The sequence below is a fragment of the Lepisosteus oculatus genome, chromosome 1 (assembly GCF_040954835.1).
Source record: "Lepisosteus oculatus isolate fLepOcu1 chromosome 1, fLepOcu1.hap2, whole genome shotgun sequence".
In the NCBI taxonomy this organism is placed as follows: Eukaryota; Metazoa; Chordata; class Actinopteri; order Semionotiformes; family Lepisosteidae; genus Lepisosteus; species Lepisosteus oculatus.
Genome location: NC_090696.1, coordinates 59075651 through 59101550, shown reverse-complemented (window position 1 = coordinate 59101550; position 25900 = coordinate 59075651). Strand labels below are relative to the sequence as shown.

Here is a 25900-nt window from a genome sequence, read left to right as displayed (position 1 = left end):
TCTCTTGCTTTTTTGCTACTTGAGTGGATTGAAGTGTGCAGTTCAAGGTTGATGTGGGCGTTCTCCAGATGGTTTGAGCAATTTGGCTCAGGGTTTCTGTAGTTGGCTATTCTCCTACAGGCAGGGTGCCTGTCTGAGCTTGTGTAACACAGCACAGTGTGCAGATTGGAGATAGGGCGTGTACACCTACAGTTCCACAGACTGCACTAGCTTTCAGTATGTTGTGTAGAGCAGTTATGGCCAATCCTACATTAGTTGCAGAGACCCGGTGACAGTGTCTGCAACTAAGCACAGGTTGTAATTCACTTCAGGTTCTAAAACATGTTTTGAAAATGGCTGTTGGGCTGTGGAAGAACTAGATGCCAGTTCCCTGTGCTCAGAATCGAATCAGGGAGTGTGGGTTGTATGAGCGTGTTGCACAATTATTCATTCACAGCAATTTTCAGTATTTGTCCATTTGATTCTTTTAAGTGCAGCATTAGGTCATGTAGATTATAAAATGATTGTCTCTGACAGCAGTGGGCAACCCTGATTGTTTTGTAGTCCTGCTTTCTTTGAAATGAGTAAAATATCTTTAATTTGTTCTTTTTAAGAAATAATTGGTTCAGTCAAGTAAATAAGGAGCCCAGGTTGGAAGAGAAACCAGAAAGTATTTCTATCTTCAAGGACAGAGGGTAGCCTCCACTACCTCAGGGATTGATGGGATACAGAACAGAGTTGTTTGTGTGTGCCCTATAGTACTAGATATAGGAAATACTGTTGTGCTTCACAAAAACGCTTCTCACACACAAGACTGTCAGTACAGTCCTCTGCAGGTTTCCCCATCATTTCCAATAAGGCTTCTTTTTTCAGAGATTACCTGTGTTAACTTCTGTCAGATTTATTGGAAAACTGCCATCAATAATTATTAATGGCACAAGAAAGACACCACCCACAGTCCTGTATGTTGTCTGAGGTTGGGAAATTTCCATTTGCTGTGCCAAAGTCCTTCAGATGACGTGGGTACTCTCACAAAAGGGCTGGTTGGTGGAGCAGATTAATATTATGTCGTGTTCTGTCATCAGGAATGACCCTAGGCTCATATTCTCACTCTGCTGGCCTCATTCACACTACACCAATAGATGTGATCAGAGCATTTCAACCCTTAAAGATAAATAGATTAACTGTCACATCGGGCCTGAAAAGTGGACGTATTGACTTCTCCCAAGGTTCCTTCAGTTCAGGACATCTTGAGTTATTACAGTCAATGTGATTTTCTTGACTTTCCCATCTTACGATATGGTCAGGTTCATAATGTACCTGACTACAAATTCTCTAACTTTACTGACCTCTGCTTTCTTCTTTCAATCTACTCAATGACAAAAAATGCTGGTGTCACAAATTCAGAGAATAATGACCCATCAATGTTTTTTGGGGTTTGTTTGCAGGAATATACTTAAAAGTATTAGTATTATCATTTCCAAGACATCAGATTTACTTTGCTTTGTCACTTTGATGGCACAGTTTCTAATACATTAAGAAAATGCAATGTGAATGTTCTGTCATATTTTTAAATGTTTACAACAGTCCCTGGTGTTTTTAAGTCTTGTGTTACTTTTGCAGAACTGCATGCTCTAATTTGCAACTTTTAAGGCAAACACACCAGTGCTAAATGCAGCTACAAGCCACTGTGATCTGTGGTCCTTTGCAGCATGTGTATTGATTCATACCAATGGTACCCACTCGGATTCTCAGAAAACCAGCTGATGTCTGTCTTTTCTTTCAGATGACATGGCGCCCTCAGTACCGAAGCTCCAAATTTCGCCATGTGTTTGGTAAGCCTGCCACCAAAGAGAACTGCTACGATGGGGTGCCAATCACCAGGAGTGTCCATGACAACCACTTCTGTGCAGTCAACCCCAAGTTCATTGCTGTCATCACAGAGTGCGCTGGAGGAGGAGCTTTCCTTGTCATATCTCTTCACCATGTAAGAAAAACAGGCTTTAGAAAACTGTCCCTGTTTTATCATGGCCGAGGTGCAATATTTTTGCTGAATTACTCCTATAATTATGCTCTCACAAAGATCAAACTAGATATTACTGTTTAAGTTTCAGCTTATCTCCAGATGAGCATAAAGGTCACAAATCGCTGAGTGTTCTTCATTATGTTACCCTTCATTGGGTGGTACAATCCTCTTTACAAGGTTACTGTGCAACTAATACAACTGAGCTCAGGAATGAGGAATTGATTTATGACAGGGTAATTATATCTTAAAAGCAACCTCTCACTCATAGTCATAACACTGCAGGAATGGAAATAAACATATTGTATAATTATACATCGTATATAGCACATAGTCCATAATTGTCTCTTTCTTAAAAACAATCTATACTTGTAATTTTTCCTGTGCAATAATATACTTCTTCTTCAATAATTAAGCAGCCAAATTAGTTTGGATCCAAAATACTTCTCAAAATTCAAGTTTCAGAAAGAATTAACTCATAGCATATGTCATCACTTCAGTTCACTGAGCCACCCCCAGAAATCAGATTTACAAAAAGGGTTTTTGGATACAGCCTGTTCTGAAGAATACTGTACTGGATCACCACAGACACAAACAAGCCCTTTATCAAGGATAAACCAAGCACTGATGGTACAATGTCCTCCAGTTTGACAAGAAAACACAGCAGCTTTGTGTTTGCATTGCCTTGCTTCTATGTCCTTTGAAGAACATTTACAATGTACATTATACTTGTTTCATTGAGCTCCGTTACTTGTTCCGTTTGACGAATCAGTGTACATGACAATGGCATATGTTTAATTAGATAAATCCTGACATTAAAGTTGGCAATGAAAATAGAAGAAAATGCTAGTTCATTCGGTAACAAAAATAATTGATTGAATCCTATACCATGCAGAGTTCCAACAGCTCAGCACAAATTGAGATTAGACCACAAACGTCCTGTAAAGATGGGGTTCCCACATTCTTCTGATGGAGGAGATAAAACCTCAGTCCATTCTTTTCAAGAATGCACCCCATTTTAAAATGCCATTAAAAATGAGATTACAATAATGGCAGTCAGTGCTCATATTAACTAAATATTCAAGAATATGCATGGGGGGAATTGGGGAAGCCATATGTAATTAAAGTACTCACTACATTTTCTGCAAAGTTTTTTCCAGGCTTTTCTGGGGACTAACTGGAATCTCTCTCAGGACCTTAGCTGGAAGGTTACCCTGATGAATTTTTGCTATGGAGAATTGCTATTTTTGCAATTTTTCCAGTGGTTCATTGGGGTAATCAAGCCTTCACTGTGATTTTCTGCACTGTATCAAGACAGATGCTTCCAGATATAGGCTCTGCTGTGTCACAGTTTACTACGCAACTACGTTTACTACGCAACACTACTCAACATGATAAATCAGCATAAAAACAATATTGTAAAATAAAATTTTACAAACAGACCAAGACCACTGTAACTGCATGTGCAGAAAGTCTTTATCAGTTTGCAAGTCCTTTTTGTTGTCATCCATGATTTTCACATTACTTCTCTCTATCTGGAATTCTGCTTTTAGCACTGAACTGAAATTATGTCTTGTTATGAGCCATTATTTGCATTCCTGCAATGTTATTTACATGTCAAAAGAATTAAATTCTGATATGTTTCAATGTCAACTTTCAAAGGGGAAGGGCAGGAGGAAAAGCTGAATTGACCGATATGGGATAGGTTAATTAATTACACTAGTTATCATTTGTCAACAGGAAGTCAGCCTTCTGTGAAAGCCTCAGGCTAGCAACATGTGTGGCCACTACTGGAAGAAATACATACTATATGTCTGTGATGTGAATGCATTGCACCAGATTGGAAAAACTGTTGTAAGGGTCTATGCCCCATTCCTCTCTTGCCATCAAGTAAAGCATTTGCCTGTTCCCTGGTCTCTGAGCCCTAAATCCCACATTATCCCAGCTATCCAATCTTTTGTTATCCAAAACTGTTCAGTGGGGCTGACATGTGGCAAGTAAGATATCCACTGCATAGCTGTCATATTATCATCTTGCAAGAAAGTTGTTATTACATGAGGAGCATGAAGTGTTGTCCTGCTGAAATGTTGTTATGTCAGGGTGAGCTTGTAGGAAGGGGAGCCAGTGGGATCTCAGGAGATGATCTCACATTGTGCTACAGAAATGCTGTTCTGTAGGAATTCAGCCAGGGAATGGACTGTCCTCTTTGTGGAAGGCTGGTTTGTTGGCAGGATTTTAATATCATGGAAACATTAGCTTAAATCATCTCATTAATACATACATAGAACCAATTAAAAAACTTATCCCAGCACTTCAGATGCTGGTGCTTTGAAAAGAACTAGAAAACCTGTAGATACACCAGCTGTCTATTACGAGGACTGTCCATGCCTGGAAGAAATGCTTTTTGCACAGATCATTACAATTGGACCTCCCCATTGATTGGTCTCCAATTAATATATTGTTCTGCATGTTTGCACTGCACTTTCTGATGTTGTTGTCTTGTCAGGTGGGGCATGTTGGTTTAGTTCTTTGCTTTTTCTTGATTTTTAACCAGCATGACAATCAGCAGGTTAAATAATCTCATCCCTTTTACTCAGTCAGAGCTCTCGGTAATGAGGTGATTTAATTGTTACACGGCAGTCAAAGCTACTTGACTGTATCACAGTCAGTCATGAATGATCAGGTAGTTTAAAATGACCCCAAACATCTTTGCTCAATATTCAACATCTGTGTACTTCATTTCTCTAAGAACATAAATGCATGAATAGAATGGTGACTTTATTTTGAAACTCAGCATGCATTTTTTAGCCAAAGGCTGGGTAAAACCTATAGAATTTACCATCAGTACATGTGCTAAGTGGTTTGGGTCAGATTCAGTCTAGTCTGAACACAGATACAACATTTCTTCAGTCTAGTCTAGCCACAGATACAACATCATGTGTTTTTTTTTTCAGGCTATGACTGACGTTTTAAGTGAACCACCTGTGTGTGGTACACCAAGAGATCTGTCTGTCCCTCATTAAAAAAAATGTTATTTCTCTTTCCCTCAGTTTGCATGAGAGTTGCATACCTGTTTAGCAATGTCATAATGTCTCATCCCTTGACGAAAAAGCACAAGAAAAATGAATACCTGAGATGACTCAGTTATTGTGCCTTTTTATGATAACTCCTGTCAGACAACACCTACATTATCAACTAGGTTATGTCGGCAAGAGGAAATTTATTACTCTCCCACTCCTAGTATTCTGAAGCTTTTAATCATAGAGCTGTCTCTGGTCTTAATTGCATCACCCTGATAAAGATCCCACCTGAAGCTTTTAAGTAAGCTGTGACTAATCTATGATATTGAGCTGGGCATTAAAGGACAAGTGGTTTCTTATGACAGCTGGATCTTTTATACATACCTTGTAAAGTATTATGGAATGTGTTTATCTCTGCTCATTAAGGTTGTGTGTGGGTGGGCATACACAATAATCCTGTTATTGACCTCCATATGGCACCTTTTTTCAAGAAAACTTTTGGATCCAGTCATGACAATGCTTGCAAAATGTTTAAAAAGCAAAAAAAATAAAATAAAAGAATGAGTTTCTGATGCTTAACACATACCTGACCCTTAAAACGTATTCAAAAGCTGTATGTATTTGGATTGTTCAGGCTCCATGGCTCCACAGCCAAAATGTTGTGTCTCCGGTGTGTCCGAAACATTGTAATACTGTCACTCTCCTTTTGAAATTATGCCTGCAATACGTCTATCCCAAACACAATCAAAGAATGTTTGTTGGCACAGACTGTGTAGAACAAGGCAGGGTTATTAATGTTTCATGAAGCTACCAAGATGTAGCTTTCAACCGTAACTTTCTTCCAGTGGCCTCTTTCACAATGTCAGTTTCTTAGACACTGTTCTTGCAGTATTGCAAGTTGGAATTCCTGAGAGCTGTTTCTTCTGCATCTCATCTTTCATAAAATTTCCATTTAAACCAAAAAAGGTAATGCTGTTTTCAGAATTATATTTATGTACAGTAGATCTTGCAGTTTGACAGTAATTTGAAATGTATGTGTGTGTCCTGTAATGGACTGGCATCCCATCCAGGGTGTTACTTGCCTTGTGGCTGTGGCCTGCAAAGATAGGGCCCAGCTCCCCAACGTCCCTGAAATAGTTGAAGCAGTTAGAAATTGGATGGAAAATGGAAAATGGAATGGATTTAAAAAACACAGCTTTATTATTAAGTGCAACGCACAGAAAAATTGATTCTGCTTGCAACGGGTTGTGAAACCACATTTTCCTTGAATCTTCACAAATAAGAGGACACAAATGGAAACTACAGGGTAGTGCATTTAAAACTGAGAACAGAGTGCACTTCTCTATGGAAAGGGTTGTGGGATACTGGAACAAGCTGCCCAGCCATGATGCCGTAGCCCATATTATTGCTTCTTTCAAACAAAAATGACAAAGTAAAATCCACAAATTAATTTCATCTAAAAATAAAATAATTTAGGCTGAGTGGCCTCCTTTCATTTGTGATTTTTCTTATGTTCTTAGAAATCTTTTTAGTCTTGAGCTATGAAGGGACCTGATTCATGTATTGAAAATCCTCAAAGGCATTTTTGAAGTCAACACTGTGGACTGAATCCTGTGTTTGTAATGCCACTCGGCCAAATCCAAAACCCATCCCTATCTTTTCAAATCCTGGACTGCACATGTCTGTCCTACAAAAATGAAGGTTAAAGTTAAGGAAGGCTAGAGAACAGAAGTGACTTTGTGTTTTATACCGTACTGTATGTCCGTTATAGGAATGGTTTATATGGGTAGCATTTAAGTTTGCCACATGCGATGGAATTATTTCTTTAAATAGCATTTTAGTCTAAACATTCCAACCAGAAATATCCTGATAATTATTATTTTTATTTCTTCAGATGAAGGAAAGTCCATGTGCAAATTAAATTGCAGCTAGGTCTTTTGATATAACCTTTTTGGAATTTTCCATCAAATTTACACTGACACATTTTGTAATCAGACCTTTCCTATTGTGATTTGAATGATGTCATGTATTTGCCCTGTCTGCTGTTATACTGCTATACTGTTCTTTATAAAACATTATAAATATGCAGTATGTAACATTGGCTACATTATAGTCAACTTCAAATACCAGCTTCAGCCTCTTTCTGCATTACAAAAATAATATGTTTTTATTCTGTTAATTGCTTTAATTCTGATTTTATAGTAATACACAAACATTATGTTATGAAATAGTTTATCATTGAAGAGGACAACAAAGCATAAAATGGAGCTTTCATGCTTTGCTTCATATTACCAGTTGTCTCACGTTCTCTTTCCTTTTTTCTTCTTAGACAGGAAAAGTCGACCCTCTCCACCCACGCGTGTCTGGTCACAAGGGAAATGTGTTGGATGTCAAGTGGAATCCCTTCGATGATTACTGCATAGCTTCCTGCTCAGAGGATACCACAGTAAGATATGCTGTTTTCCATGCTGTTAGAAATAGATATCCCCCCCCCCACACACAGATTTGTTCTTTTTTTCATATGACTCCTCTTTCTTGGCAGCTGTGCTCCACAGATATGCAGGTGGTTTGCAGGTTAGCACTGCTGCCTTGCAGCTCCTGGGTTCTGAGTTCATTTCAACATGAAGAGGCACTGTCACGGATGTCGGAAGGGCAAGCCGTGGAATGAGAAGGAGAGCAGATAAGACCCACCCTAAGCGTAGTGGTAAAAAGGGCAACATGGAGGTTAGCCCAGGCTCAGGGGGGTCGGACGAAGTTGGTGTAGAAACCTATGCCCTCAGGCCACGAACAGGAGCAACCTGGTGCAAGGCGGGTCTCACAACATCCGTACCCTCATATTCTTATTGATTTTTGCTGAAGGCTCCATTTTTCCCCACCTTCCAAAAATATACTGGCTACCTCTTGTCTCAGAATTTTCATTGTATGCAAGTCCGGTGACGGACTGGCTTTCTGTCCATGATATCTTATCCTGTCCAACTCTCAACTGGCAACACACTGAAGCTCAGCAGGTGTGGTCAGTACCTGAATGGGGGACCTCCGGGGATAAAGTAAGGTTGCTGCTGGAAGAGATGTTAGAGAGACCAGTATGGGTGGTCACCCTGCAGTCTGTGTGTGTCCTTATGCCCCAGTAGAGAGATGGGGACACTATATTATAAAAAGGTGTCCTCCTTTGGAAGAGACCTAAAACCGAGGTCCTGACTCTCTGTGGTCATTAAAAATCCCAGGATGTTTCTCGAAAAGAGTAGGGATGTTACCCCAGCATCCAGCAATTTCCCATTGGCCTTTACCAGTAATGCCCTCCTAATAATCCCCCTCTATGAATTGGCTTCATTACTCTGTCCTCCTCCCCACTGATAGCTGATGTGTGGTGAGCTTACTGGTACACTATGGCTGCCATCGCATCATCCAGGTGGGGCTACACACTGGTGGTAGTGGAGGGGAGTCCCCATTACCTGTAAAGCACTTTGAGTGGTGTGTTCAGAAAAGTGCTATATAAGTGTAAGGAATATTTATTAATTATTATTATATAGCCCTGCTTGCGCACTTTGCATTCCAGGATAGCTTCTGGGTAACCAATTCTGCTAATTAATCGATTCTCTTTCTGTCAAGCAGAATAGTCCTAAAATCAGTAACTCAGAAGCAGTTAAGTATTCTATTCTGAAATGTTTAAAAGCAATTCAAACTGACCTGACACATACTCTTTATTAGCTGTCCGTTCAGAACTGTAAAACCTTGTGCTACACTGTGGAGCTCATGGGTCACCTTTTCAATTAGTAGTTTCCAGAGTCTTGATAAAATGTCTTTTTAACAGTTTAAGCAGGTAATTATTTCACTTAAATAGTAGAGGATAATTTGAGATTAAAATACCAACATCCTGAAGCTCCCAAGGACACTATTTGGCCATTACCAACTTAATGGAACCAGTTAATTAACTTAATTTGATCAAATGCCTCCAACTCTTTACTCTTTAGATTGATGATTTAATGGATAAATTCAAGACCTGCCTGATTACAGCTCTCCTGAACCAGTGATGGCAAATCCCACCCTAAGGGAAGATCTGGTATCCTAGAACAAAACTAAGTCAAGACTTAAGCTTGATATCCATCAATTTTCTAACCACTTTATCCAATATAGGGTCCCTGGGAAGCCGAAACCTTAACCACAAAGCAATCGGCACAAGGCAGGGTACACCCTGGATGGGTCACAGGGCACACAAAGACACAAACACATACACTCTCTCACCAGTTGTCTCCAGAAGCCAATTAACCTACCACTATGTTTATAGAAACTGAAGCACTTGGAGGAAACCCACATGAACACAGGGAAATCATACAAACTCCATGCATATAGCACCCCAGGAACTGACCCCTGGACCCCACCTCTGCAAGGAAGCAATGCTAACCACTGTCCCGCCATGCCAGTCTAAGCTACATTTCACTATTAAAAAAGCCATTTCATATACCCTATGTATTTTTTTTTTAAAACTAAGCTTGTCTCATCACTCAGGTGCTGTGTATGATAGTCTGACTGTGAGGTGTAGATAAATTGAAGTTTCATCAGCTTTGCATTGTGAGACAGAACTTTAACAGTTCAATCCACTTGGCCTTAGAGACATAACACAGAAACTATGAAGTTAACTTATAGTTAGAAATCTGAATTGTCATCCAAGATTTTTGTTTTTTCTCATGCTTCAGCAAAAGCCAGTGCATGCCCTATCTTTTACTTGTAAAATAAATAATTAATTTCATAATCTCAATGAGTGGTTTGTAACTATTAAATATAGGTCATACCCTTCAGGGACAAATTGCAAATTACATGGCAATTTGTTTCTGATATACATTTTTGTTGCCTGGAAAAAAACAATCATAAAGCAGTCTGGATAAAATAAACTTCCCAAAGACGGTCTTTGCCAGATGGATCATATTACTGTACTACAATATAAACTTCCCATAGAAATAGTATTTAAGTGATTTCTGCAGTGCATAGAAGCCCTTTTATTTCAGCTGCCTGTCATAGCTGGAACCTTAAAAATAAAGGATCGTTCCCTTTTCCAAACATTATGTCATCACCCAGCTCACAAAGATGTGTCACGCAATGCCTTCCAAAGCTTTTTTCTAACTCCTATTAAAATCCTGTGGAATATTTTCTTCAGTGGAAACTTTTTTTCATTTCTCTTTTGATTACTTGTCATTGTCGTCCTGATTTTGCACCTTTAGAATTTTACAGGTAACTTTCACAAAATAACATTTTTACAAGGAAGCCAAAGACAATGCACCTTGTAACTTGTATGTAATTTATGAATGTAAGATATTAACTGGTTGTGTCTTTGGGTTCACAGGTTAAAATCTGGGACATTCCAAAGCATGGGGTGTTGAAAAATATCACCGTTCCCAGGAAAGAGCTTCAGGGTCACTCCCGGAGAGTGGGGCTTATTGAGTGGCACCCCACTGCTAACAATGTGCTCTTCAGTACTGCATATGACTATAAGGTAAGTATTTCATCTCACTCTTCATGTGTGATTGACCTCACTCATGTACATTCCTCTGTTTTACAAAGCTGAAATTGATACTGAGCTTCTCATCAGCAAAATCAATTCTGTGATTTGGTTTTTAATTCTGGAGTTTTATTGGTGTAGAATAACAACAGGTGTCACCTTAGCTTTTTCATTTTTTATAAGATCATGCTAATTCCTATATCCTACTTACAGTATAAGTTAAGTGGTGGATTAAAGAAATATGACGAAAAATATCTGATTCTATATTATTGCTTCGAGTACTGCATCAGTACTTAAACAAAAATGGTTTAATAATGTGAGATCAGAAATGTAAAGTAGTAGTAAGAACTGTAGTAAATAGCAAATGTTATACTTATATGCATTGTATTTATAGCAGCAAAACTCTCAACATACGATAAAAAGGAGTACTTAGACACAGATTCTACATATCAATGTATGAACAGAGCTAATTTTTCTAAAGGTTGATTTCCATTTTAATTTGCCAAAGACTTAGAAGACACTCCTGACCTAGATCAGTTTAATGTATGTTATTAACAGTTTACCTTAGTTATTGTAATTGCCATGGTCATCAGTTATTCTTCACACTGGAAGATGGTAATAAATGATCTGCATTGATCAGCCTGCTCAGTTTGCTACACAGAGAGAAAACAACTGTGACCATGGTCCTGTGTGTTGCTTTGCAGATAATGATGTGGAACCTGGACTGTCCAGAGCAGGTGATCAAGAACCCAGTGAAGACCATCAGTGTCCATAGCGACGTCGTCCTCTCCATGTCTTTCAATACAGATGGCAGCCTGCTGGCTACATCCTGCAAGGACAAAAAGACCAGAGTCATTGACCCCCACACAGGATCCCTCTTGCAGGTATGTAGACTTGTTTAGACAGCGTGTGTATGTATGTTTTTGTGTGAGTTTATATTAGAAAAGAGGATGTGTTAATGATGGTGGTACAGGACAGCAATAGGGTCTTGTGTACTTCATTTCAGTTGAGTTGTATATGGGGAAAAAAAGCCATTTATTCAATCTGTCTAAATTGGCACTGCTTCTAGATCTCCATCCATTAATATTTTTAGATTATCTTTAAAACCGGCAGTATTGTGGCATTTAAGGTTCATGAGTGAATATCACTGAGCTATAGCTCATATTAAAAGGTTTTTCCTACCCTTCAAGGCTATTTAAAAGTACAGGGTCTGTATCAGCTCTCACAAATATTTCCATTCGGAAAGGATGATCTGCCTAACACGTTTCCCTGTGATATCCAAGCTTTCTCCCGAACACTGGGTTGTTTGAGTCTCAAATTTTTTTTTTCCACCGTCTCCCTTATTCAGGTTTATTCACTGCAGGTCATCCAGTGTCTTGCCAATTAGACCTGGCGCTTCCACAATAGTCTTAAAGCATATTTTAACAAAACAATGCATGAAGCATTAACGTCTGTGACTGTAGCACTCATTTTGACACATGAACCCTAATTATATCTAATTCTATCATGGGAAAACAGATATTTGTCTTAAATCCTCCCATGTTGTTTTTCAAATCCAGGTCAAAATTACTTGTACTTCATACAAAAAGAAATATAGTACCTACAAACAAATAGCAGGATCTGTGCTATCTAATCCAAGCTATCTATGCTGGTCACTCCAAGTATTGGTAGATGGTAGATTTCATATTAGCAGAGTGATAATATTGGAAAAAGAAAATTTCACCGTATCAAAGTGAGCTCCTTTTGTCATAATATTGCATAATTCATCCAGCAAATATTAAGTGAGATGCATTCTCATGAAATTAAATTATTTTGATGGCTCGAAAGGTTGACCTTGATGTCTTCTGAATGCTAAATTGTATGAAGAAGTTGTTGTTTGTATATGTGGCACCTATTAGTTGTAATTTGTGGAATGTAACCTTTGTTGGTATTACAGGAAACACAGTGGCAGCAAACCAGGCAAAGTAATGTGATTTTCCTGCATGTTTGTTGGTTGTAGGAGGCTAACTGCAAGTCACACAAAGCCAGCAAGGTCTTGTTTCTGGGAAATCTGAAGATGCTGCTTTCAACTGGAACTTCACGATGGAATCACAGACAAATAGCTTTATGGGATCAGGTATTAATAATTATTACGGTAGAGTCCTGATTATATGAACTAAACGGGACCGATAGTATGTCAGAGAAGCGAAAATGTCGGATAATGCGTAAACTGAGTAGACAAATCATAGATTAATGGAAGTGCAGTATAAGTATGATATCTGGTTAATCTACCGTATTACTAAAATAATAGGGTATAGAGCTATTGTTATTTATTATTTAAAAAAATGAGTGATTGGAATCGGTTTCCCTGATGTGATTCTCTTCCGTGCGGCAAGGTCTCGTAACATGACATCAGTAGCAGTTGCCTCCTGTTGTTGTTCAATGTACTGTAAACTAGTGGCGCTTCGAGAGCCTTGACCCCTTCGCTATGACTGATTCTGATTGAAAGGACTACTTTCCTTCCCCTTCTCACTTGTCACGCAAACAGTATATAGCAGGTTGTTTGGTGGATAAAACGGAATGTCGGATAATCGAGACTCTACTGTATTTGCATTTATACACCACATTTAATCCCAAAGTGCTTTCCATAAAGGAGGAGACCCACTTAATCTACCACTGAAATACAGAACAGAGCTAGCTGATGCCTGGCAGCTTATCTATACCAGCAGCTCCACCACTCAGCAGATGAAATGGAAAAATGAGAAATTTGAATCGAGGGGAACTTCTAGAGAAACAAACGTGTACTTGTACCATCTGAATGAAACTGTGGTTCAGAGAAATGAGTGCCACCTACCTGTTCCATCAAAACCACTCACAGTGGCAACTTCGTTCCTCTTAGAGGTCTCCTAACCTAGTACTGATTAGACCCAGCCTTGCTTAACCTCAAAGACCTGCTGCTGTCAGGTGAATTATTACTATTGCTAATGATGCCATTTTCTCAGAGGTCTGCACATTCATAATAGAGCTTAAAATAGGATTTCTTTTATAATGCAGACTGTACATTCCCGATCAACATCTGGCCTCAACAATGATAAGAAGGTTTGACTATCTGGTCTTTTCTACCATCCATTAAATCTCTCAAGTGCCATTTTTGACTCCGTTTCTTGTTTAGATTCAGAGGAATTCTGACAAAGACAGATCAAACTCAAAAAAATATTTCTGTATCCAAATATGCATTCATGTAAGCTGTTTACTATACTACACACCCGCAGTTTTCAGCAAGTAAGATATTTGGGCTTGAAGACGGGCTTTCTTGCAGCAAATAAATATTTACTTTATCTAAGTATTGCAAAAAAAAAAGCAACCTACCAACCATCTAAAATATACTCAAGTTGAGCAAAGTGCTCTATCATTTACATTGTTATTTTAGGGTAAATCACACCTAAAAGAAAAATTTTAAGACTTGTTGTGTCTTAGACCTTACCGTCTTCTGAACAGCTGATTTGAATTAATTGAATTCAACATTTAGACTTTGAGACAGTTTTGCTGACAAATACTACTTGTTAACTCGTCATGCCGATCATGTTTGAACATTTCTGGGGTGAAATATCTGACACACAACCTGTACTTATTCGATTGTACATCGCACTGAATCTCATCGAGAAACTTGTTAATGGGACCACCATCAGTGCCCATGTTTATTACCCATCTCTTGGCAAGTTGAATATCCCTTGGAAGAAAAGGAGTTTGACTGCTATTGTGTTTAAAATTAAGAAACAGTGTTTTCTAGCATCATACATCACAGCTCTAATAGTCTGAGGACATATAACACGTCCAAGTGCTTCCTTGTGACTTATTAAAGGTTCCTGAAGTACCACTGTCTGATGCAAGTTAAGTCCAGCACATTGTACATTGCACCATCTCTAGATCACCAGTTCTGTTTTCCTCTTTTGTCCTACAATTAAACAGTTCCAGGTGTTTGAGTAACAGGCCTAAATTTCTCAAATTTGCTGTAAAAAAACACCCTTTGACGTGGTATTTTGGGGTGAGAATGCCTCCTGGTGCCTGTGTGTACTTGGACCTCACTGTTTGTGTTGAAGCTCCTGTGACTGATTGCTCTGTCCGCTCTGCAGGACGACCTGTCGGTGTCTCTGCTGGAAGTGGACCTGGATGGCTCCTCAGGAGTACTGTTCCCCTTTTACGACCCCGATACCCACATGCTGTACATCGCCGGGAAGGTGGGTGGATGCTCAGTCCGCAGTAGAGCAATCTGATGAAATGGGCAAGGAGACAGAACACTCTCACAGAATTCCTGGATACACTTTCCACAATTTGGAGTGTATATTGAGGTGCAGGTTATGCAATTTTAATGTGGCATTGACCTATCTTGAGTTTTTGTGCCTTTTTCACTTATAAAATATGTCCGTGTACCAATGTTGAGAGCAAAGGTCCTTATATTGCTCTTACTATTAATCACTATTGCTATTAATTTACTTACTGTTAAACCTGAATAATATATTTGAGTGCTTTTTCTTAATGTTCATACCCCAGGAATGGTAGATTTAGGACCTTCAATAGGCATTATGTAAAATGGCATAGTACCATCAGTGATTGATTCAACCAACTTGATTGAATTAGACTTCCCACTTACCAGCTGTGAGCATTTCTGTTTACTGTGGAATCGGGCTCTACTTTTAAGTAATTAGTTCAATTTAGTTTGAGTTTTTTCTCACAACAAGTTGTCACAGAGCTCTTTGACAGTTATTTACACATACAAACAGGGTTATACAGTACTAGAAGTCAAAAGGAAATTGTAAGTGTAATATAGTTTAAGGTACCATAGGCGCAGAGTAGACAAAAATCCAAACTTGTTAAGGAGAAGAATTCTCCTCTCCATAATTCCCAAGAATTGCCTTCTCTCCAGGGACGAGCTCTGTGTAGTAAGGCAGTATTAGAATGATTGCATGTGTGTGCATTATGTTGTGATTGTGTGAGTTCTGTTGGAGTTAGTGTATGAAAGCCGATGTGTAGTGTGAGTGGCAGTGAGTGTGTCCCATTCCAATGGGTTGATCAATCAGGCATATCAGACCTTATAGCAGGGTCCTGGTCCAGATAGGGTTTAAGATCAGGAGGGGGAAGGTACTATGGGAAGCCAGGAGTTGTCCATGTCTTTGTTGTAGAGGATGGAACTAATCACCTAAGTGAATTTGTAGGGATTTTGTTTTGTAGCTTATAACATATAATTGCTTTTTCCTAGTTAAGCTATTTTCCTCTTTTAAGTGTTTAAAATTATTAAAACCATTATAATTATTTGTAAGTTTAGAGATTACTTTTGTTTGGTTTTGGAACGTTTAACAACACAACGCCCTGGATTAAAAGGAAATAAAAAATGTCATCCCTCTTGCGCTACAAGTAACATTCATTGGAGAATTTCTGTTGGACAGAATAAAACACTGAGAAAAGCCCTCGGAAGAGATTTTTCAATTGTTCTTGACTGTTCCATGGGTGTCTGTTTGCTCAGGTATTAACAGAGCCATTGTAGGAATGTAATTTGCTTGAATTTGTAGGCTGATTTGCCTGCACAGCTGGTTACTCAGACTTACCATTTAAATGCTTATTTCAATCCCTGTAAAACCAGGCCACAAATTTAGCTGGCAGTCCTCTACCATTATCTCACAGCCTTTTCGAACAAAATATGCTTTTAGCTCTTAACTTTCAACACCGTCACTACAGTGTTTTTTTTTTTAATCTTAAGGTCTGTGCTTAAATGATAGCGATCAATACTGTTTTACAATTTTTTGGCAGTTTAGGACTGTTTTACAAATAATTAAACTACCAAAAAAGGTTATCCCTGCCAGCTATGAATTGGCAGAACGTAATATTTTTGAATGTTCACTTCAAAATAGTCTGTAGCATTCTGTAAGCTTTCTCCTTAGCTATTGTGATTGTGTAAAAATCTCAATAAGCATCAGGAGCTTTGCTGGAGCCTTAGTTGAGCAGGCTGACTTACAGTACTGAAATCAGGCTAAAGTCTATAATAAGATCCTCTAGTGTAAAATCTGGGAGCTCTGTGTATGTTTATTTCACTTATCGTATCCTTGCATTCTAAAGCATTTGTAAAAATTACAGCACCAAGTTTATTAGATTATATTCATCATAAGTCACCTAATGTAAAAATAATGAAATTGTTTTGTGGGTTCTTTTTAAAACTATTTTTAATAGCGAAACTTAAATTTATTTTTATGATTTGTAAACATACCTTTCTTATTTTGTTTTCAGATAGTGAACGAGGAATGTAATTTGTCCTATGTCCTTCTATGTGTGTCTGAACTCACTGTCATTGAAGCAGTGTGGGTCTGTCTGCTTGCAGGGTGATGGCAATATCAGGTACTATGAAATCAGCTCAGAGAAGCCATACCTGCAGTTCCTAACAGAATACCGATCACACCTACCTCAGAAAGGAATGGGTAAGTTTGCCACTTCTACTCTCCATAGGGCTTCCTCTGAGTCTGTAAAAGACTATTGAGCACTATAGAATAAAACTTTGAACACAGAAATATTGATTGGTAGTTAATCAATATTATTAATATATATTATTATTAGTATTGATGTTTGGTACCTTTTGTTTGAATCACCATGTTCAGAAGCTCAGTTTAAGGATTAATAATATACACACAAATCCAGCTGCCTTTTCTTCCTGTTTTGCACAATCATATCACTCTCATGACAGAATCCACACTATTTAACATCCCCCCATCCTTAAACTGTGTCAAGAGCTGTTTCTCTGTTTTAAGATCCCTGAGTGTGCATGCTTTAAAGGGGTACTGCAATGCTATTTTTATATTTTGAGAAAGAATCAGCATTAATGAATGATCTAACCACAATCAAAGTAAAATGTACACAGTAACTCGTAAAACTTCCAATTTATATCACAAAAGTAGACCAGATTTGCAGGTGTTCGACGATCCAGAACAAAACTTCTGGTGACATGAAACAGCCCTATTACATTGTAAACAAGCAGGCTTGTGAACACATCTCTTTTAATCCAATAGAAATATTGCTTTCAATTTCAAGATGGTTTTGCCAGCAAATACTACTAACTTGTTAACTCTGCATGCAGATCACATTGGAACATTTCTGTGGTGAAATGTCTGCTGCACAACCTGTACTTAATCGCTTGTACATCATATTACATTAGTCATTAGAGTGACTAGTGAGCAGGAAGGGCCACATCACATCGCAGTTCATGAGAACTCAAATTCCAGTTTGCCACAACAGACTGACTTCCAGTACTTTCACAAAGTTCAAGATTTTGTGCTTAATTCGAAATGTGCTTTTTTTTATAATGTCAATGAACTTATTTTGTTACTGAGATTTAATAACTGGTCTGCGAAATTGGGACTGCAGGTCCCCTTTAACACAGTACTGCATGTCAGCATCTGTCCTCTGTCCACATCCCTCTCCCTCAGGAATCATGCCAAAGCGAGGACTGGATGTGAGCGCCTGTGAGGTCTTCAGGTTTTATAAACTGGTGACAATCAAAAGCCTTATTGAACCAATCTCCATGATCGTGCCACGACGGGTAGGAGATTCCACCAGCTTTTGCAAGCTCTTAATGTGGCTCTGTTTCAACCAGTGCAATAAAACACGCGCTTAAGATAAAACCAATGTACAAGCATGTAGCTGTAGCAAATATTGTTTTGTTCAGACATATTGAGCTTTTTGTTTCTCATATTTGTTTCTTGTAACGCCTTGATTTCTTAAATAGCTCAAGCCTATCTATGGTATTTCATCATCCTCTTTACACCATCATATAGACAGGTAAATCACCCTCATCCATAAAGCGTATAATAAGTATTAATGTAAACAGATGGATAGATCAGATATTATCTGATAATAAGATATGATTTGACTGCTTGTGCTTAAATTTACAATGTTGTATTACTCTTTTAACAGAGGATGTAGAGATTGTTGTTTTTGGGGTGATTCATAGGTGTCACACACACCTGACGAGGATCAGCTTTGGGGATTGTTGACAGCAGGTACTTTTGTTGTTTCTTGCAGTCTGAGTCATACCAAGAGGACATCTACCCAATGACAGCTGGGAATAAGCCGGCAATGACTGCTGACGAGTGGTTCAGAGGGATCAATAAAGGTCAGATCCTTGTACAGATGTTTTTCTCCCTCCACTTTGAAAGCATTCCCAGGAGATATAACAGGATACATATCTGAATTATTTAGACATATCAACTCTCTATCCAATCTTCTTCTTGTTCTTGTTATTGTTTGTTATTACTTTATCCATTTCCGGGATCTGGAGTCTATCCCAGCAAACAACAGGGATGTTCTGGAATGCCAGTCCATCACAGGGCACAAAGAGAGACAAATACACGCACGCACGCACGCACGCCATGGCCAGTTTTCTTCTAAACCAATTATCTTACCAGTATGTCTATGGATTGTGGGAGGAAACCGGTATCTAACGCTCTACTAAAACTTTATAGATAGATTTTGGTGGATTTAGCATCCCAGTGTGTCTCGTTCTAAGGTAACTGAGGAAGCGGATGAATTTAGTTAAGTGGAGAAAGTTACTGTCACGCCCCCTTCAGCCAGAGGGCGCTCCTTCTCTGTCCTGTCCGTAGTTTCCTGCCTGCTGTCCTTCTGGTCCCTCTCTTTCTCTTGGGCTATATATTTCCGGGTCTTGCACTCTGCCCTCGCTCAGCATTGACGTTCAGGTGTCCTGAGACCCGCCTAGCACCAGGTCGCCCCACGTCGGCTACCTGAGGGCATTGGTTTCTATACGGCACTCCTGAACTCTTTGCACTAACAAGCCCGGGCCTTTTTCCCATTCCGCCTCTACGCATATGGTCTTTTTCCGCTCTCCTGCTCTCCGCGGTTAGTCCCTTTGGACGTCCGTGACAGTTACAGTGTGTAGACCCCACTGGATTGGTGATTACAAATATATATTTTTTGAGGAGGTGAGAGAAAAGCTTTCAGTCTCAAACAGAAATATGTTGGACTCTTTTGGAGCAGACCCAGTTCTGATGTCTCTGAAGCCCGGGTGCAAGCTCTCTGAGCCCTACCCTGTGCTGAAGCCCAAGGAACCTCTAGGTGCTCTGGAGCCCAAGTGCTACCAGAGCCCCCAGGGCCAGACGGAGGTGATGGTGATCCAGGAGAGGATGAAAACGGACGAGCCCAAGCCGCTGAATGACCTGAAGGCCCACGACAAGAGCCGCAGTGGAGTGTCGAACGGCTGTGAGCCCTTGGCCTGCACCCCTCCCAAAACTGAGAATGAGGTATGGAAATGAGGGAACTGCGGAGGATGTGGTCTTTTCACAGGTGGACATAAATCTGTATCGAAATAACACCATTCAATTTAGCGGAACTGGTTTGAATGTTTGAATGAAGGTGAAGGAATCAAGGACACAATTACAGATTTTCAGTTCGCCGTCTTCTGACGGGTGCCTTTTTTGATACACGTTGAGGCAGATGATAGGGTTAGTTGGTTTATTGAAACAATTGCATAATGAGCAGTACGTGTGTTGAGTAAAAGGTGTTCTTGTTAAACTTTTAGCGAGTTAAATGAAGCTAACTCTCTGCTGCTACAAAGAGAAGTAGATTCAGATTCTACCACAAAGGACTACAAGAAGAAATTCTGCATATGCTTTTTTGTGTTTGAGCTGAGATTGAAGCTTTTGGAAGCTTTTTTTCCCCAAGCACTTAAAAATTTGGCAACCCCAACAGAATTTATTTAACTTAATCTCAGGAAACCTTTTCTACCAAATGAAACATATGTTTTTTATTTGGTGGCAAATTAATTTAGCTAATTCCTTGTGTTTTGAGCTAAACGTTTCCAAAACAACTCAACTGGATGTCTAATACAATTCTGTTAAAAGGCTGTAGGTGTCCCCAAACGTTTGAATTGCGAGTTCAAATATTTAACTGAAAGTTGTAAGTGTTCAAGAGTTTGACAAATACACAGTATGGTGTAACAGTTATTATTATTGCTCTTCCAGCTTTTGCAAATGTTCTATCGGCAACAGGATGAGATCCGGCGGTTGAGAGATCTGCTGAGCCAGCGGGATGTCCGGATAAAACAGTTGGAACTGGAAATAAAAAATGTGAGGAACTCCCAGGGAAGCTCCTGAGAGGCATCTCCCTCCCCCTGCCACTGGACAGACAACAGTCCCAGTATGCAATCACACCTGGCCTGTCTGTGACTGCTCTTTGTACAATTATAATATATTTTTATTAGAGGAAGTATAATTTAAGCTTACCAAACATGCATGGTGCACATTTTTGTTGTTGTTTGCAGTCATGTAAATAGATTTTAATTCTCACGTTTTCTAAAACCGCAGGTATGGTTTTTTTAAGGTACTCCACACATCCCCAAGACTACATAAGTAAGGTCAATTTTTAACGTTTCTTTCCAAAAAAAAAGGCAGTTTGGACAGTGAGCCAAAAAAATATCTCAGAAGGTGAAAGGGTTAAAGATGTCGGTCTGCCAAATGTGCTGCTCTACCTACGACTGCTTCCTTCTTGCAAAACACAGAAGATGATGCTTGAGGCAAAATTCTAGAAAGCTGGTTTTGTTTTTGCTAGGCTCCAAATGGCATACGGAACTTGACTTGTGTGTTAGGGTTGTACGAAAAACAACGCAAACAGAATTCAGCACCTGCAAATACCCCGTGTATCAGTGAATGTATTTCACATTCTTTCAAAACGTAGAGATGGATGCAAATGTTAGAGAAAGGTGTTTCAAAAGTGTAACAAAACTGAACTGAAACTGAAAGCAGTTTTGGAAGGCATGTAATGAACAAGCTGAGTTCCGGATACATTTTGTGGGTATTTCACAAACTTGCTTTCTGATGATTTAAACTGGAGCAGTCTTATGTGGAAACAGCAGTTTGGAAAGCTGTTTGCTTTAGCTCAGTGTACAAATTCTACAGTACAGCATGTCTGCTTTTTAAATTTGCTAAGTGTTTTATCATTATGTTACTTTGAAGATTTTTTTCAGGTTTTGTTACTGTTAAATCTGTGCCTGTCTTTATGATGTAATCATTTTCTTTTTTTAACAGACTACTTGTAGGAATACCACATTAATACCTTTCTATAAGATGCAGAATTTATTCTGCTCTACTCTGAATCTGCTTGTCTAAGATACTGTACTTGAGATTAATAGAATATATTTGCAGGTCGGAGAACACTGAATATTTATTTTTAGAACGTATCAATAAGTCTGCTTCAAGAAATGAGGCAGCCTTAGTCATTATAGTTAGATAAATTACAGTGAATGTGTGCATTCACTGTAATTAATAAATAATGTTTTATTTATTAATAAGAAGAATGCAAAGCAATTCCAAGTTCAGAAGCAATGGATGGTTCAGTATGTTATTTGTAAAAATGAATTTCAGAAAAAAAAATGTGAGTGAAAAATTTGTAAATGGAACATAAGTTATTCCTACACTGATATGCTTGCGCTCAAACCTTTTAAATGGTACTTTTGAAAAAAAAAATAGTCTGTTTATGAATGATATGTAAAGTTTTAAAGGGTGTAATGCCAATTTTTATAAAATGTTCAGAGACAAGTGATCACTACAATATCTATTGACAGTACTAGCTAAGAATAAGGCGTCTTAAAGAAAGTTGGTCTGGGAATTTGTTTTCACTTACTAAGGATTTTGGGAATGTTTCAGATATTTTAATATTTCAAGGCACCAGTGAAAATCTATATTCTAGCACTTTTGTGACTCATGGTGGGCGCTGTGTCTGATTAATCAGCTCAGGATTATAAGCCTTCAATCAGAAAAAGAGCCATTTTGCAAAGTATTCTTAATTTAACACTGGTGTAACCCACTTGGTCCTGCTAAACACTGTTTGTTGTATGATTATGTGGAAAAACTGGATATATAAGTCTGCAAATCTTTCGTGTATAACCCAAAATCTGATTACTTTTGTAATAGCTGTACATCTGTAATATCTGCTGTTCTTGTTTTATGGAGCTGTACCACTGTTCTTTTCAGTTTTGCACCATTTCACAAAGTGTTTGCTGTTAACATTCTCTTCCTTTTCAAACGTGTTAAAAGGAGCATTGTAGAATATTTCACTTAACCGTTCTTAAATTGTTCATCACTTTAATCCAAATTCAATCCAAATATCACTGTGTTTCGTTCTGTTTATGGCATATAGCATTAAGTACATATTAAGACAAAGCAAGTGGTTTACATGGTGCAAATATGAAGTGAATACAAGTGTAGCTGCTTTAGTGTACTGGAAGTTTAAAGATTTGCTTTTTAAATATAATGCCCAGAATGCATTGATTTTTGCATATTCAACTGTCATAGCAAAGACTATGCTTTCTGAAACTGTACACAGGTTTGCAGTTTAATGCCTATGCCAATAGTGGCCAGCTATTGAAATCTGTTGAAATTATATTATAACAGAGCTACAGCTCTGGATTTTAAGTGAAATCTGAAACTAGTTAAAAATTGAACTTTAAGCACTACTATCCAATACTACTATGCCAAAAGACAAGGCCCACTTTGTAGAGCTGGAGTTATGTGTTATACTGTGCTTTAATTCCAGACCACATTACAGTTGAGTAGTACTGAAATATTTATTTGAGATAAAGCTGGCTTAGCTATGGCATGCTGTCAAAAACAGGCTATGGTAAACAAACTGGCTGGTGACCATATTTAAAAAAAACATTCACTAAGTCAGGGATATTACAGTTCCATAGCTATTCTGTCTTGTGCATCTTCTTGTATGTAATAGCATATTTTTTACATGTGGGATTTCCATCCATTTACTGTAAACTTAAATCCAGTCACTGATAGGACAAAGTCAATAATCAAGAGCTGTAACATTATTGATACCTTGTATCACTTTTGTGAGTAATATGTTTCACTGAAATTTACACATGTTTCTCACTAAAGCATAACATGTTTTTTATCTACTGTGGGAATGACGGTTTTATATTTCTACCTTAAAAATGCTTAAAGCTTGATAATATTAACTGTGGGTTTTCCTTAAGGTAATTTTAAACGTTTAGAATGAGTTCGGTAGCATAATCTGAGAGCAGTAGTATTTTGAGCAGAGGCTTTACAAAGTTTGAGTATGTGGATTCCATTCACAGAAATCAACTGGAGATTGAAAAAAAAAGCATTTAGAAGTTGCCTGTTCTGTTTAAATTAAACTTTTAGCATTTGTGATGTTACAGGATCCTGAATTCAAAGAGATGAGCTAAAGCGGTAATTTTTCCTCCAACTTAAATAGAATTTTGCATTTCTTGTTCATACTAATGTTATTTCTTGTTATTCACTCTAGATTCTAAGTTCCCTTTTGATTACTTATTGTTCCAGTACTTATTTCTCTACCACCTTAAATATATGTGATGTCTACTTCTAGAAGTTGGTATATTGTTGTGTGATTGTGCAAACTTGTCTCTGCTAAGTAGTCCGGACTCATATTTAAAGTTGATGGATAAAACCAAAACCAAAATTTTACTTCAACAACAGAACAGCAAGAAAATCATTCTTTTGTTTTTTTTAGTTTTTTAGTTTCAGTTTTAAAGCAGCCTTTTTTTCAGTTGAAAATAAAGTGTTTCCGAGCACCTTACAAACTCACAACAGTTTCAAATGTTATTTCTGCATTTTTACAGAAAGAACTAGTTTCATTGTTATTTCTTTCTTTCAAGCAACAATGGAAAGTGGGTGAAAGTGGATCAAAAGTAGGAGCACTGTCTGCGCTGTTTTCTGGGTCATGTATTTAAGAAAATACTAATACCTTCTTGTTTACTAATGGTAATCTTCCTTGTTTTTTCTTGCAGTCAAGTTTACATTTTTCAGTTTACATTGAATGAGCATCAGATATTTAATGATTGTATGCCCGCCTAGTATGATATTACTTGTTTTACATTTGCCCTGTTTGTTTTCACTTGTGGATTCACCCCGCAACTCAGTTTGGACTCAGTTATAAATATACAAGTTTCATCCTGAAGAGTAAGATTTTGAGTGTCACCACCACTTGTCTGTTAATCATCACCAATCATCCAACATTTTGTGCTATACCTGTGGATGAATACTTTTAATAACAGTAGTTTTATCACTGTATGTTGCTGCTGGATGATATTGCTGAACATATAATCCACAAGCAGTGTAATGAAGCCCATATGCTACATATTGTTTCTTTAGTCATGCTCTTGTAATCCTGTAACAAATAATGCTATTCAACCAGGAATAATGTAGCATTGAAGGCCTATTAAATCCATAATTGTTTGGAGAATACACACTGCCTAAATAAATTTAAATCTGCAGTCTAACAGGGGAAAATGAGATCATGAGTGTTCCCAACCTATACTGATTGCTGCCGTAAGTGACTTTGAATTCAGTATTTTTCATTGTTATTATTTTTAAAAACAGGGTTTCCAAAACACCAACAATTTTATTAATTTTGTAACTTCCTTCAGCTCTTTACTCACAAGTTATACTCTTGTCGTGGCTTTTTATAAATAAAAAGACTACTGCCATTGCTGTTAAAGAAAACATAATCTCTTTCATACAGTATGCTGGAGATTTGTGTACAAAAGATGCAGCACTGAAAACTGTTTTAATGTAAATAAAATCAGTCCAGACTCTTGCAGTTACTAATTCATGTACTCCTGTAAAGCAATATGCACAAATCAGGTACAAAATAGAAATGTTGTTTTTACTTTGTGTGTTAAGATACCTGAACACTAAAAGAAAATGATCTGGTTTTGTTTAGAGTTCTTTGCGTCTCCAAGATAGGGTGACAAAACAATTTAAATAGCTCAGTATGAATGCCGAGCTTCAAAAAACTTTCTGGATCCTCCTTTAGTTTCAAAAACAGGAGTAATGTTAATGTCGTTTTCAAAAACTGTTTCTGTTCACTTCTGTAAAATGATGAGACCCTCAGACCCTGTGCTTTGGAGAGGTACAAACAACAGCTTTAGCTAGTACCTTTTAAGAGATTATTTTCCAGCATTTGCAATTCCCTGTTCTACAGTGCTGTATGTTATACATAAATATATAATATACTAATAATTATATAGACATACTTTTTCATATCATGCTGTTATATATATGAAGTCACGAACAGCTCACTGTTAAAATAGATACTTTTAATGACAGTAGTTTTATCACTGGATGTTGCTGCTGGACAATATTGCCTAGTATACGATTGTGCCTAAATTTTTAATTCAGTTCATTATTATTTTATTATTGTTATTTTTTTCATTTGTATTCTTTAACATTATTTACAAATACACAAAAAGAAAGATATTGTATTGAAAAACACCTTGTACTTTTACAAAAATATAAATAATTTTTATTTCCTCTTTGAAAAAATCTGTACACTGAAGATGTAGAATTGAATTAAAACCAATTG

At 37.9% G+C, this 25900-nt stretch overlaps 1 protein-coding gene across 5 annotated transcripts in view; it reads left to right on the top strand.

The window, feature by feature from the left end:
- coro2aa (coronin 2Aa) overlaps nucleotides 1-25900 on the top strand; it is a 77434-nt gene extending 51534 nt beyond the window's left edge. For all 5 annotated transcript variants that reach the window (XM_015345280.2, XM_015345282.2, XM_006629841.3 and 2 more), the window contains 11 exons: nucleotides 1766-1966; nucleotides 7352-7468; nucleotides 10361-10510; nucleotides 11221-11400; nucleotides 12516-12632; nucleotides 14629-14733; nucleotides 16866-16962; nucleotides 17965-18077; nucleotides 18560-18650; nucleotides 19529-19791; nucleotides 20512-25900. In XM_015345280.2, the coding sequence (XP_015200766.1) occupies nucleotides 1766-1966; nucleotides 7352-7468; nucleotides 10361-10510; nucleotides 11221-11400; nucleotides 12516-12632; nucleotides 14629-14733; nucleotides 16866-16962; nucleotides 17965-18077; nucleotides 18560-18650; nucleotides 19529-19791; nucleotides 20512-20643 (1566 nt within the window). In that variant the 3' untranslated portion in view covers nucleotides 20644-25900. The remainder of the gene's footprint in view (nucleotides 1-1765; nucleotides 1967-7351; nucleotides 7469-10360; nucleotides 10511-11220; nucleotides 11401-12515; nucleotides 12633-14628; nucleotides 14734-16865; nucleotides 16963-17964; nucleotides 18078-18559; nucleotides 18651-19528; nucleotides 19792-20511) is intronic.